The 15,784-nt window shown below is 37.8% G+C and overlaps 1 protein-coding gene across 11 annotated transcripts in view; it reads right to left on the reverse strand.

The window, feature by feature from the left end:
* The window catches only part of Sntg1 (syntrophin gamma 1), a 925,417-nt gene that overhangs the window by 214,432 nt on the left and 695,201 nt on the right, over window positions 1-15,784 (reverse strand). For all 11 annotated transcript variants that reach the window (XM_076564008.1, XM_076564009.1, XM_076564007.1 and 8 more), the window contains 2 exons: window positions 14,113-14,229; window positions 12,354-12,425 (listed from right to left, as the gene is read on the reverse strand). In XM_076564008.1, the coding sequence (XP_076420123.1) occupies window positions 12,354-12,425; window positions 14,113-14,229 (189 nt within the window). The remainder of the gene's footprint in view (window positions 1-12,353; window positions 12,426-14,112; window positions 14,230-15,784) is intronic.

Genomic DNA, 15,784 nt, shown 5'->3' on the forward strand with positions numbered 1-15,784 from the left:
ATGGTACAGCGGGTAGGAGATATGTCCATTCCACGGATTGGGTGGTGTGGAAATCAGCGCTGTGGAAATTGATATGATATAGAACGTTTTTCCGCTTATGCTGGGGTTAGACGTGGTGGGCGCTTCAACCCCCTTAATCATTTGGTTTACAGAGGCCAGTAAGCAGGCAGATTGGACCACTGGAAAGACATGGGGACTGCATTTACACCCAGGGTCAGGCCAGCTAACCTTTACCATAAAGCGTACCCTCACACCAGTGGAAACAGTAGCAGTGGGACTCAACCGAGTACTGAACCCTACAGTAACACCAAGTCCAGCCAAACCTGCCCTGATTTCTGCCAAAGGTCTAACTGTTGCACCTAAGAAACCTGCAGAACAGCTCCTCTCCCCTCCCTTCCCCTCCTATTCCATCAGATGAGAGTCCCCTATAGACCCTCCTCCAGAAAACTTTCTTGCTTTTGAATGCTTCCAAGCCTGAATTAACTGTTTCATGTTGGCTTTGTTATGATGCACGACCCCCCTTTTATGAGGGCACTGCAGTGGAGGGCAATTATACAATGACTAGCAAACCATAGGAATGCTGATGGCAGGCTAAGGCCTCACTAACTATCCAGCAAGTACAGGGCCAAGGCCTCTGCATAGGGACAGTGCCAACCAAGTACCAGGCCCATTGTAATAATACCCGACCCTTTCCTGACCAGGACGTTTACCTGCAGCCTCCTGATAACACTTGGTGAGCATGTTCCACGGGATTAACATCCTGTACACATTTTCTGGTCCTCAATAGAACTAAGGGCTTTTGTATAATGATCCAGCTTCTGCCACAGTTGATATACTATTCCAAGGAAGAGCTAGAAATTGTTGCTGGACCAGTAAGCCTCCACAGGTCAAAAAGAGAGCCCTTAATTGCCCACATATTAAGCATACTGTTAGGGACCAGTATTGCTGGGCTAGGAACAGGGGCTGCCGCCTTGGTCCTACAACAACAACACTAGTCTAGTTTACATGAGTCTATAGATGAGGACATAGAAAAATTAGAATTTCAGATAACTCACCTCCAAGAGTCCTGACCTCCCTCGTGGAAGTTGTCTTACAGAATAGGAGAGGACTAGAATTAATATTCTTGAAAGAAAAAGGACTATGTGCTGCTTTAGGTGTGGAATGTTGCTTCTATTTAGACCCCTCAGGAGTAATAAAGGACTCAGTAGCCAAGGTCCGAGAGGGCATAGCCCAACGAAAGAGGGAATGAGAGGCCAACCAGGGATGGTTTGAGGCCTTGGTATTTTAAATCTCCCTGGTTCACTACCTTAATTTCTAGTATCCTTGGTCCCCTTATTCTTTTGATATTGCTGTTGATATTCGGGCCTTGTATTATAAACATGTTAGTACAGCTCATGAAACAAAGGTTGGGGACGATTCAACTCATGGTACAACAAGGCTATACACCTGATAGCCTCAGTGAACCTTATACAGCATCAGAGGAGTTAGGACAAGAATCTTATGAGCTACTTGAGGCCCAAGATTGAGCCTCCTTAGGACCATGAGAAGGAGGAAATGTGGAACCAAAATAAGACCCAAATGCTTTCACCCCAAAACTAAGGCCTAAGACTTCCATAAGTTACTGGAACAGGCCAGAAGTTACTGAATCCAGTCAGTTCAGATTCCAGAAACCAGGAAGTGTAAAAGTACAGAGTCACAAGGTAGTCAGGCGGTAATGACTGCGAGACTATGGAATGTCCTCTCCCTGGCCCCCTAGGCAACTGCTTGACCACAGAATGTCCCAACCCTAGTTTCCATAGTGACTGTGTAATTACCAGATGCCCCCATCTGGGGGCAGCCAATGAGAAATGGTGGTGGGCAACTACCTCCTTAGAAGGAAAATTGAATTGTGATTTCTGGAATTCCTAGATACAAGCCAATCAGAATTGTACCCGTACTAGTACCCCTAAATGATGTAACCTTGTGGTTTTTGCCTTTAAAAACTGAGCTTGCACATAGGTGGGCACTTCCTCCAGCCTCCACTACATTGGATCTGTTGGTCGAAGTCCCTGCCTAGGCTTGTATTGCATTTGGATATCCCGAAATTAAACCTTGATTTTGCATTCCAGCTTGCTCGTCCTTGGTGGTCTCTCTGGGGGTCGCGATCTGGGCACAACAGTATCAGAACTGACATCCCTCTGTTCCACACATCATACCAAATGCTCAGGCAGCCATCAAGCTTCATTTGATGACTGAGGGTACAATTCCCCCTTCTTAATTTTTGAAGGTGCATCTTAAGACTACTATGAGCGCTTTCAGTGATGCCTTGTCTTTAACAGATTTCTATTAGGCCAATGTTCCTTCTTGAATCTCAAGCACAATCCAGGTTCTTTATTCTTCCTTAAGATTTTTCTTTACCCAAAGCAACTTCCTGGTATTTGGACCACTTCCCTTTGCTTTCTGAAAGGTCTCAAAGTGGTTTAACAAGTGACATTAGCATTTTAATTGCCTCCTAACAAGAAATCTTTGTTCACCTATTTCCCATTCCTGGGAGATAAGCTAAGCTTTCTAACAGTGCTTAGGAAAAAGCTACATTTAGGGCTGTGCCTGAAATGGCAGCAAGCCATTTTTAATGACTTAAGCTGTTTAAAAGGAATTGAAACATGCATTCTCATGATATTTTCCTGAGTGTCTTGTTGCTCAATTTCTTGGATCATTTGGAAGCTTTTGTCCAAGTCTGTCTGTGACTTCCACCTATCTTGTCTGCCTATGCTACCCTGCTTTTATGAGCTACGGTTCCCAAGCAGCCCTTTGGGGCCCAGAAGAAAACCCAGATGTGGCCAATTGTAGCCACTGCACTCCTGGTTCCATTTACACAGTCTGCATTAGTACTGAAGACCAAGATCCAGCTTTTGCTCTTTCACCACAGAAGGTTTTCATCTTCCCTGAGCTTGCATTGGGACACCTGCATTACTGTTTGACAGGTGTACCTCTCTAATCAAACTCTCCACCTGGCATTGTTCCTGGAGCATGTCTCACCAATGCGCTTGCATGTGCACACTGACCAGCACTTGGCACCATAAGCAAAAACCCCTCTGGTGTCCCCACACCCTCACCAGGTCAGTGAAAAAAATGAGAGTACTTGAAACAAGAGCTTTTTCAGAGAGATTTCCTCCTGACAGATCTCCTTTGTCCCTGCTTGTCTTCTCTCCCCAGATGCAGAGTTCCTGTTGCCTCAGCTGTGGTTCAGTCCTCTACTAACTGCTTCTGTTCTGCGGGTAGAGGCTTGCATCCCCGTTTTTGCCTTATTTGTATGACCAAACACAGCCTCTGCCTCATTTGTGAGGCTAAATGCAGCCTCACCTTTTCCCATCCTGTCAATGCAGCTACTGCTAGGGACTTAGACCCTGCTCTTCTTTTCCCCTGATAGCCACTTTCTGAATGCTGACTTGAAGAGGAGATGCAGCACTAACAGTGAGGGGTTGCAATATTCTAGGGGATTTTTGTGCTAAGGCAGTTATGATAAATTCCCATTCTCATAGATGTTCCCTCCAGGTGAGTACAATTTTGCTCTTAAAGAAAGAAAGATGAGTACCCTTCTGAGAGGTAGAGTCTTGAAGAGTTTCTAGTTTTTGAGGAAGAGAAATTACTAAACTTTTAAAGTCCTTCAGTTCCTTTCTTGTCTCAACCCAAAACTTCTGTTCTCCAAACTGTGTGGGAGCCCATTTTCAGGTTCCTCATGATTTTACTCAGTAGATCTACATAGAGAGAATGATTAGAACCATGGGCCTAAGTGAAGGTGTCTGAGATGGTCTGCACTTGGCTGTTCCGGGGGTAGAGGAGGAGGTCTTTTGCTCCACCCCTTGGTGGCTCTATAAATACCCTGGGGCAGAGACAGTCAGGGCCAGTTGGAATAGGTTCCAGGCCCTCTTGAGGCTATTCTTTATTTTCTATCTGTTTGTCTTCACAATCTAAATTATTCTATCTAATATTTCCTGTTGCTCGCATTCAAGAAAACTCGGGGAAACTGTAGGGTTGGTGGGTAAATGCCCTGCAGAATGGTGCCATGAACAGGAACTAAAGAAAAAAGAAAAAAAAATGGACTAAAGACAAAGTAATAGGGACTAAAGACATAGGAAAATAATAGTTTTATTATAGAGTTCTTGGTGAAAGTGCTGAGTTGTGTCCTGCTAGTGGAAAAAGAAAGGAACATGTTTGGTGTTGTAATGGAATATGAAATATGAATATTAATAATAAGGGCAGGGTTTTTATCCTCAAGAGAAAAGGAAAAAAACAGAGTGGAAGGATGTCCGATGCTGCAGTGCAAAAAATCTCTTTTATCAAAAATTTCTATCTTCTATCTCTTAATTTCTATCTGTGAAAAATAAGTATAAAGTATAGTGTAGTAATATACTGCAGTATATTACTTAAAATCTTAAAGTATTAAGATCATATAGAAAAATTTATTCAAGATAAGTAAGGCAAAAAAAGACAGAAAAACTCGTCAATTTTCTAACTTTGGGGGGTATGAATGCAAATTGGAAAGAAAAAAATTTTTCCTTGAGCTTTACAGGTAGTAAAAAAGCTCTTCCTTGAGTTTATTGGGCAGAAAAAAGTTTCCCATGGAAGCTTTCGGCCATGGAAGCTGAAATGCTAAGTCCAAGCGGCAGGAGAAAGTGATTTCTCCCTGTTGCAAAAATGCGGGTGTAAGAAGCCAAAAAGTTTAAAGGTCAGAAATTTCTGGGAAAGTTGGTCTTTCTCTCTTGGAGGGAAAAATCTTTCTCTTAAACTAAAACACTTTTCTTGAAAATTTTTTGGGGGAAAATCTATCTAAAAAGCCTTAATCTTTCTCAAAAGGTCTCTTAAAAAACTTAAAAACTAAAGCCTTTAACTTTCTCTCTCAGAAAAACAAAAATTAGAATCACCTGAAGATATTAGTATGGGAATCACCTGTGATTAGCTCTAAGGGAAAAACAACAAACCTCTTACAAAACCTCTCTAAGTTCTGTCTTTCAAGCTTTAAAAATCCTCCCTGCAAAATATAGGAGGGCAGGGATGGAGTTCCCAAAAACCTCTTCTAAGCTCTGTCTCTTCAAACTAGTAAAAGACAGTGGGTCAGAGTACCCTGAGGGAAACGCTTGGGAGAGTGTGGGTGAAGAGCCATAAAGAGCCTAATAGGGCCGGAAACTGTTTACCTGAGAAATGCAAAAAGTCAAGCTTTTCAGTTGCAGCTGAGCTGAGGCATCAAAGGTTTTGTTTCTGAGAGAAAAGGTGCTCCTAATCATACTAACTCAAAGATCCCCTGAAGCAATGCAAACTTTGTTAAGCATTGTATCCTGGCTTCTAACTGACAACTGAGAAGCAACTAGCCAGTACCTCCAAGTTTGAGTGCATCTCAGGGACACTAGTGTTCCTGCAGTTTTGAACTTCCTGGAGTGCACAGCTGAAAGAGCAGAACCCAGGGAGAAAAAAAAAAAACTAATGAACAAACAAAACTAAAGCCAGCGGGAACAGCACAGTTGTCTGCTTTTCTGCAAGTCCTGGGTTGTTAGGTGGGACTATGCAGTGTCCACAGCTGCAAAAAGAAATCAGAGAAAAGCTTTCCTATCAGAGAAAGGACCTTTCTGGGAAAGCAGTAAAGCCAAATTGCCTCTGCAGTTGCCCAGCTGAATCAGAACTCTGTCTGGGGAAAGAGCCCAGCTAGGGCAGCACTGAGAACTATCCAGGAGTAAAGCTTTCTTTTCTATCAGAGAAAGTATGAGAAAAGCTTTGTTTCAACTGACTCCTGGTGAGATGAGGGAGTGTAACCCTAAGAGGTGACTGCCTCTGGCACTCAAGGACAGGGCTTGTCCTTGAATGCAGGACAAACAAAGGCAACCCACTGGGGGAGGCAAAACACCTGTCCTAATGGGAGTTTAGAGATGGCAAAAACCTCCACTGTTAGAAAAGCAGAAGCTTGATTTTCAATCTGTATGCAAACCACACAGACCCTGAAAACAGAGACAGGACTAAAGCCCCTACCTTCAGAAGTAGAAAAGCTGCCACTGTGACATTGAGAAACTGTCTCTGGGGCAGAGGGAATAAACTGAGACCAAACTGGGAACTGTCAGGGAGAAAGATTCTCTGAAGAAGTAGAGAAGGGACATATTCCTCCCCAGAAAATGCAAGATCTAAGGAAAGCTGCTAGAATTTGAGGCAGATTTTTTTTTGAGGGTGGGGACTACCTCCAAAGGCAGCTAGCAGAGAAACAGAGCAGCCTAAGATATCTGAAACTCTGCATCTGGGGGCGGGGTGAGGGTGGGAGTGGGAAGGAACAAGCAAAATGAAAATAAGATCAGTGGGAGAAAATCTCTTTGAAGGAGCTATGGAAAAGCTCTGTTGTAAATGTTTTTGTTTTTCATACTGGCTAAGGCAAACACAAGCCCCTAGGAAAATTGCTATCAGGAATGCCAGCCTCAATACCTGCTAAGGAGGCAGGTGTGGTTCTGATCCAGGGGCCATTGTCAGATGAAGGAGAGACACCTGTTGAGGCCAGCTCAGAGAGCAGAAATCTCCCATTGTCCCATAATTGAAAACATAAAATGCTTGGTTCAAATCCCCTGTGCTGAAAGCAGAAACTTGACTTTTCAATAGGAAAGCGAGACAGGTCAAAGAGCTAGAACTTGATTTTCAGACCCGGAAAGAACTATGGGAAATGAAGTCTGAAAGCTAGCTTGCAACAAAGAACTGATATAAGAGAAATGCATTCTCGGAATGATAGTTTTTCTGCATAAGATGGCAAAACTGCCCTGAAAGACTTTTGTCAGCTCAAGAATTCATTCATAGTAAACTTAAACTACAGCTTTTAAAAGAATAAGAAGGAGGAGAGTCATCTAGAGTTTCTGGAATGTTAGTTCCAATGAAAAATTGAAAGGATACGGAACTCAGAGATTTGTCTTTTTTTTGGCAACTTTGCAGAAAATACCTTATTTACCCTAATAGCTGTGCAAGTTTTTTCGGTAGTTGACAAAAAGCTACTTTTAAGAGCAAGCAAGCCACTTTAAAATCCTTAAGAAAGCAGTCCATAAACTGAACATTGTTTTAGATATGAAGAAACTTATGGGAATATAAAGAAGTTCTTTGCCTTTTGAACAAACAGCCTGCAAGGAGTAATTCCTTTGCAAATCTAATAAGGAGACAAGGAAACAGGCATTCAAAAAGAAATGACTGCTTTATAGAGGGAACAAACCAGAAAAATCTGTCTTAAAAATAATTGCTTCACTTGAAAGTTCTTTATACAAAATCAATGCTAAATATCACAGCTGCTAACAATAACATCAAAGGTTAAAGCTAATGAAGTGAAAATACGAAATCATGAATATGCTTTTCCTTGGAGTAAGCTAATGAAGGATATGTTGCATGAAAGAACATCTATGTTCTTGACTCCTTTGAATAATAACAGTTTTAGTGAAAATATCGGGCTAATAAAAATCTTTCAAACATCATTGTTAAAGAACTCATGGCAAAAACAGCTTTAAAAAATTAAAAATGGGGAAAACTCTATCAGTTTGGTGATGAGTATAAAAAGCAGCTAAAACAATGCTCCTGATATTAAGGTTCCATCTTGCAGTCTGGGAATAGTAGGAGTGTAAAGAATCTTCCAGACTGCTGAGGAGTTTGAGACAATTGTAACTAAGTTTCAGCAATGTCTTCAGACCTGCTGAAAGCTGCAGATCTGGAACCCCACTCCAATTTAGACAACAGTCTTCTCCTGTTTGGAAATTGATTGTTATGAAATGACTAGCTAAGCAATTCAGAAACAGAACATTCTTTACAAGGTTTTTCTTTTCACTTTTCTTTCTTTTTGGGTTTGCTGTAAACTGATATATCTCTTATAGAGTTGTTATAAATGATCTGAAAGGCATAAAATACTGTTTAACAACACTCACTAAATCCCAGAATTGAGAGAGCTATTAAAGAATTACACTCTTGTTTCAATCTATCAAGATTTTTTAGAATGTCAAAGCTGTCTGTAAGCTCTGAACTTTAGAAATGATTTGTGTACTTCCTTTCTAAGAGACAGTGGTAATAATTAAGAGTAAGAAGTAGAAAATTATTCTGTCTTGTTAGAAAATGTTAAATCAGAGGCGGGCAGAAGTGCGCACGCCTTTAATCCCAGCACTCGGGAGGCAGAGCCAGGCAGATCTCTGTGAGTTCGAGGCCAGTCTGGGCTACCAAGTGAGTTCCAGGAAAAGGCACAAAGCTACACAGAGAAACCCTGTCTCGAAAAACCCAAATAAATAAATAAATAAATAAATAAAATAAAATAAAATGTAAATGTTGAATGTGAATCTAAATGCTTTGCAAGATATATTATGTGAGTTTGTAAAAAGGTATAAATGTTAAGTGTTAATCTATTCTTAATGTACCTGGTGAAGAAACCTAAGACACAGAAGAAAGTGTCATAGTAGACTGCAAAGCAGGCAGTCTGAGTGGTTTCAAAAGCCCCGGAAGCCACTATAAAGGTGGACACCAGAACGAGCACAAAGCATCCACAGCTGAGATCCATGGGAACTCAATACAACACAGAGAAATCTGAGCTAACAGCAAAAAACGGTACAGTTTAAAATATTACTGTAACTATAAAGGTCTCTGTCCATGAGAATGAAAGTTGCAAAGACGCTTGTTTGAACTAAAAATGTTAACTGCAAAAAGTTTTTGTTGCAAAATGTCTCTTCATATTTGGAAGTATAAGTCTGATGCCAGAATTTACTTCCTTTGAACTTCTTGAACTTTGAAAAATGAGAAAACTGCAAGGAGATTTTTGTTATGGATTTCTTCATATTTGGAAGACTCATGCCAGAATTTATTGTTTGAATTTGGGGACATAAGAATGAAATGAACAAAAGTGATTTCAGTGCAATGGGACAATTTTGAATTTACTTATAAGTGATGACCTAGGAACTGTTTTCTGGAATTATTTGTGTTAAAAAATGGAACTATTTTAATGAAGAAATGTATTGTTTTTACCTAGACTCAAGATGCAGTTTTGTGTATGCATATATGCTTTATTAACACGTGATTCATGAACTGTTTTATGGAACTGTTTAATGTAAAAATGGAATTAATTATGGAACTGGTTTTATGTTACAAATGGAACTGTTTAAATGAAAAGTTTGAGTTTTCTAACTAGGCTTGAGATTTTGCTTAAAAAATTATAAATAAAAGGGAGAAGTAATATTCCTTAGTTTAATTTAAAAAATTATTTGAGTGGATTAATGTTATGTTTTGTTAGTAAGAAATGCAAATGGGTATACTAACATTACTTTAAAGTGTAAAGAGTTTTATTAAGAAACTGCTTTTTGGATGTTTTGCTAAACGTTTTCAAAGTGTTGATGGTTACATTGAAAATATTGCTTTTCAACATGGGTTTGTAGGAATTGTATAAGTTTGGGTTTTTTTCTAACTAGGTTCAAGATTTTGTTTAAAAAATTATAAAGAAAAGGAGGAGTTATGAGTGAATTAAGGTTGAATATATTTTTGCAGAAATTATGTTTAACCTATTGATATTAATGCACCCTGGTTTTGTGGCATTAAGGAAATATTTAAGTTTGATGTATATACATTAGAAGTTTTTCCTATGTTCTGTTAGCAAGAAAATTCAAATGATTCTATTAAGAGTTAAAGTTGTAAGATTGAGAAAATTGTTAACTATATGTAGCAACATTTGTGTTAATTCAAATGGTTCTGTTAAGAGTTTGCTTTGAGATATAAGATTGAGAGAATTGTAACTATGTATAGTAATATTTATGTTAACCTGTTACTGGTAATGATGAAATATGCCATTCTTTAAGTTTGCAATTGCATTAAGTTTTTGGTTTAAAGATGGCTTAATGCAGCTAAGACTGCTGTAGTCACCTTAGACCTAACCAAAAAGAGAAATGCCATCTTTATTATCCTCTACTCCCATACTGGGAAGTATAACAGCTATGGAGATTGCTGTAAGCCATTAATAATGAGTTATTTTTCATATATTAACAAAGGAGGACCTGTGGGAGCCTGTTTTCAGGTTCCTTGTGGCTTTACTCAGCAGATCTGCATAAAGAGGATAATTAGGACCATGAGCCTAAGTGAAGGTGTCTGAGATGGTCTGCACTTGGCTGTGCTGGGGAGGAGGTCTTTTGCTCCACCCCTTGGGCGCTCTATAAATACTCTGGGGCAGAGCTAGTCAGGGCCAGGTGGAATAGGTTCCAGGCCCTCTCAAGGCTATCCTTTATTTTCTATCTGTTTATCTTCACAATCTAAATCCTTCTATCTAATATTACCTGCTGCTCAAACTCAAAAAAACTCTGGGGAACTGTGAGGTTTGTGGCTAAATGCCCGGCAAACTGGACTTCATGGGCAAGAGGAAACTGACCCTGGTTGTACAATGTGATCAACAAGCATTTTTATCTAGTGGCACTGGAGTGGATGATTTTGTCTCACCCTTTTCAACCTCAGGGAAAAATTTCACCTGCATCTCAGGGCTTGGATCTAAGTTGTTTCAAATTAATGCCCACAGGCAGAAGGCTTCCCCAGGAATCTTTTCTGACTTGTTTCCCTCACAGTATTTTTTTTTTCCATTTCTACTCTGATTCTCCTCCAGGAGTCTGCACTCAGATTCCCATAGTCAGAGAACCAAGGACACAGTTCCTCTATGAACTCCAAAAATCTCCATACTTGTTGTGGTCCCACCTTAAACTCTGTAGTTTTTAAGGTTTCTACAAGTGAATCTTTGAAGATCTGCTTACTGTTTTCCTGCCCCATTTTAGCACTGGGGAAATTCTACTCTTAAGTTTCTTCTTACCCAATATTCCTATACCTAACCCTATATTTTTACTTAATTTTAATAGATAAAAATTAAGAGAGAGAAAGATAAAGAAACTTAGACAGAGATACTCACTGCAACCTAACTTCTCACATTGTCTTTTCTTTCAGCCACTTTACTTTACGTATATACAATTTTACTCCTAAAAATAGAATACCATTGCCTTTATTTTTAATTCATTACCAGGCACTGCCCCCACAACACCCCTTACTCTCCTTTCACCAGGTCCCTAGTCATGTCCCTAATTCTGGTGCCATCTGTAGGAGGCCTGCTCCCACTTTTTCCCAGGGTGCTCTCAAGGAGAAAGGGATAAGAAATATTTAGATAGAAACAGTGTGGAGAAGACAGACAGAAACACAGCACAGCCTTGGAGGAAACTGTATCAATATCCACTGGTCCCTTCTGTCTCTAAAAAAAAGGTTTTTTTTTTGTTTTTTGTTTTTTGTTTTTTTTTTCAGGAATGCCAAGGGACAGGGCACAACCAAGGTCTAGCACAACCAAGTGCAGACCATTGCAAATACCTGGTAACCATACATGTGGTCAAGCCATTCCCTAATGCAGTCTTGCTGAGTAAAGTAAGCTCAAATTTCACAAGGAAATATCAATGGTGCCCCACACTGGAGACAGAGAAGGACAAGGAGGAGGGGACAGAAGTAGTGGCACCAGAGCACACTTAAGAGATTAGGAACTGCCTTAAGGTTTGTTATAGTTCAATAGAGTCAATAAAGCATAAAAAGATCTATACATTATTTGAAGAATTTTTTTTTTAAATAGGGTCTCACTAAATATCCCTGGCTGACCCATAACTTGCTATGTAGATAAAACTGGCTTCAAATTAACAGAGGCTTACCTGCCTCTGTCTCTAAGTGTGCTGGGATTAAAGGTGTGAGCTAACACATCTGATATAGTTACTGAAAAAGAATGTAAACTTTTCAAGATTACTATTGTTAAACTTGAAAATACTTCTCTTTATTTGAAAACAATTAACATGTGAAATGAAGAAAATGCAAGTTTTCTTTATATTAGTACCATATACACATATATGTGTGTGTGTGTGTGTTTGTGTGTGTGTATGTATTATCAATATATGTAATGTTTCCCATAGCATCATGTTGTAGACATTTAACTTGCACTATAAAAGTTTTAAAAGGAAACATTGATGGTTCTTCCAAATAACCCACTTTAATTCTTACTGTAGACTGCATATGTCATTTCAATTGTTTTCAGAATTACTGATTACTTGATGCTATGACAGTTCTGTGTGTCACATAGAAATTAACTGATCTATGATATAAAGTGACTGTCACATTCCAAGACAAGCTAAGTAAGTATTTTCTATATTTGATTTCATGTTTTTAAATTTCAAAGACTTTTTTTTTCTGGGTGCCAGTGCATTTTTGTACTTCCCAGTTTCCCTCCTTTAATTATCTTTTATTTATCAGTTCTTTGTATCCATGAGCTGTTCTTGAGCTCAGATATCAACTCTGTAGAACACATAATTTGAAACGCCTGTCCTCATAATGCATACCTTGAGAACCTTGCACATGATCTCACATATGGAGAAAGTTTTCTCTGCTCGTGTCCAATCCCAGGTGGTCACCTTCAAAAGACAAGAAATAACAGTTCATCTGTTCTAGTAACATAGTTCTGCTCCCCTCAGTTTCATTTGAACAATGACACTTTCAGAGATGTGCTTATTTACTCTCATGATCTATGATGGAGTTCATATAAAGTTCCTCTATAACATTTTGGTTTATTTAAAATTTATCACCATTTATCACCCTCTTTTCAGAAAAAAATTGATGCTATCAGAAACAATTTCCATTTTAGAAAACTGTTTCATGTTTAAAATTATTTGTGAGTTCTCTGAATGCAAATATTAGGTATGCAAGTACCAATATGCATTTTCCCTTAGTAAGATGCAGAGAATGACATAAGATAGCAATATGATTTCAATAATTTAAAAATAAGTTATTGATATTTAAAAAATATTCCAAAATTATTAAGATATTGGGAAGATTTCAATACCACTGTGAAGCTAGCTTTCTTACTTATTTTGAAATATTTCATTTCTCCAAGCAGAAGAAATTATTCAGAGTAGGAATATAGCAAGAAATATAAACATTAATTTTTCTGGTATTATGAATTTTGTGTAGGCATAAACACTAAACATAATAATGATTCAGACTTGAGAAGTCCCAGATACTTGATATTATTAAGCCTGTCATTGAGCAGCATGGCACTTTATATTGATAGTCAATAAATATTTATTGGGTGTTACTTCTCTGTAATTTACATGTTTCCAAAGCAAGGCTTTCAAGAAAGCAGATATGCAGACACATTTAGTTTACATAAAATATACAATATAATATATCACAAACATAACATGGTTAAATTTCCAGAAGAACTGCACCTTATGGAAGGCCATATGTTGATTTGTAAGTGAAAGCTTAATGCTGTAGCTAAACTTGAATATCCCCAAAGACTCATGTATTTAATAGTTATCCCTGGTCTATCATATTTTTGAACATGACAGAATATTTAGGAGGTGGGCTATAATTCAAGGAAGTTTAACTCAACAGGAACATGAAATTCCATGGAGTATTTGGAACCCAAATACAACCCAACCCAACTCCTTTTGTTCTCTCTAAATCCTGGTTGCCAAAAGGTAAGTATCTTCCACTGGTTTGTATTCCAACCATGTTGCACAATGCTGCTCTAAGCAATGAAAACAGGGACATGTGGTCAATGATTGAATCTTCTGACACTGTTAGACAAAATAAACCTTTCTATCTTTAGTGATTGATCTATTTGCATAATTTTTATGGTAAGGAATACTAATGTTAAAATTTAACATAAGCCGAACAGTTAACACTGGTAATGTAACACTGTAAATATAGACTAAGTATTCTCAAATGGTCCACAAATCCAAAATGAATAGAACATTCATCAATATATAATAAAATTTTAAATCTCTTACCCTACCTTTCATCATTTATTTTTTCATCAAATTAATTCAATACCCTGACATAATTGTGTGAATATGTATTAAATTATTACATGGATTTTTTAACAATGATATGATTTTATCCATTTGTCAAGTTCTTAAGCAAAAACATCTATTTTCTTCAAGGCTTTACATTTAACAAAATATTTTAAACAGACATTAACTGTTTCTTAAATGTCCTAAACCTCATTTTCAAAATGTAGTAATAAATATCATTCAGGTGATGCCAGTTTGCTATCAGCACATCCAAGACCTCAAATAGTTGGTTGCAAACACTTACTGGAGGTGATGGGAACCTGTAAAGACATGAGCCCCTCAAGGCAAGAAAGACAGGTGTGTACACACGGTCCTGGAGGACTTCCTGCTCCCGTGCTTCACACCAGCCCATGTAGACTATCTGCAAGGAAAGTAAGTGTTGTTAACTGCCAAAGTATAATTTGCATATCATAGTCTATTTGTGTATCTTGTGCTGTTATAACTTCATGTAAAATTATCTAATTGATTAATGCCAAAACCCATTAATCCAGTGTTCCCATGAGTTGTAGATATGAACTACTCAAAATTGTTTGTTACTATGGCATTGCAAAGTGTTGCCTCATGCCAGCTGGCATGAGCTTCTTTCCCACTCACTCCCTCTTTCTTTCTGCTCTTAAATTTTTTTATTTATAATGAACTATTAACTGAACTCTTGTCTTTCCAATTAGTTATACTTATTATAACTGAATATGCTCATAATACAAAACATGTAAATGAGAAATGAATGCCTTTCTGCTATCTATCCACTATAATGAAGCACCATATCCTCTGTCATCACAAGGTAGGATGGATAACATTCTTGTTCTGAGCACTGGCCTCAGGTGATAAAGGATATACCATCATTTTTTAAAAGTTTAAAAGAATTTTTAGATTCATTTTTCACGTATCAAGTTGCAGTGGCTGTTAATAGTTCTGCGTCTTGTTGACTGAGAGAGATCAGTTTCTACAGGAAAGTCATATGCTATGCATTGATACACATGCTCCACCATTTAATTGCTATGAGACTCAAACATAAACAAATGTGTTAAATATTATAGTTTCAAATTTTGATTCTTCCACAGAAATTTAACTGATTCCATATTGGAACTTCTTACTTCTTACAACGTACCTCTTACATCACAAGTTTTACTTTTTGCTTTAATGATTTTTCAGAGACTGATTCCTGAACTTCATTGTTTGCTATAATACCTGCTATGACTAATAAAATATGAAACACACAACAAAGTGCAGCTGGACTTAGTGATCATTACACCCTCCCAAGAAGGAATGGAGAGTAGGAGAACTCTCAGCTCAGCTGTCATGCCAACTTAATTTCTAATACCAAATGAGACAGAGCTCATTGAAGAGGATGAGCTCTTTAAACCCACACCTGGGTTTAATGTGGTTTGTATGCAGTGTACCAAGGTAACAGTTTAAGAGTAACAATACAAGAACCTCCACAACATTTTCCACTTACACACAGGTGACATCTACTTCCCATTGCATTATTTTTACTGTCTAAAATGAACTGGATTGTGCATTATCTTAGTTTATATAATACCCCCCATGTGGCTATAAAGTCTCAGATTTAATAACTTTAGGAATTGTGATTTTTATACTCTCTTAGAGTATTAATGTATGTTTTGAAATTCATACTGTATTTGAACTCTTCACAGACTTTTAAATGGTTAATAAAATCATAAGATATAAGCACAATTTGTTATTTGAATTTATTTTTATATGATCAATTATAATTAATAGAATGATATAAAAAATTGAAAATAATAAAGTTACTTTCATCATAAAAACTTTTAATGATGTAAATATATATTTATGGACACACACATATATATATATTTATATATATATATATATATATAGGTGTCTGTGTATAAATATATACATAGTTAAATTATATATTTTTCCCTGCTTAGTTT

Source organism: Peromyscus maniculatus, chromosome 2 (genome assembly GCF_049852395.1).
Source record: "Peromyscus maniculatus bairdii isolate BWxNUB_F1_BW_parent chromosome 2, HU_Pman_BW_mat_3.1, whole genome shotgun sequence".
Lineage (NCBI taxonomy): Eukaryota > Metazoa > Chordata > Mammalia > Rodentia > Cricetidae > Peromyscus > Peromyscus maniculatus.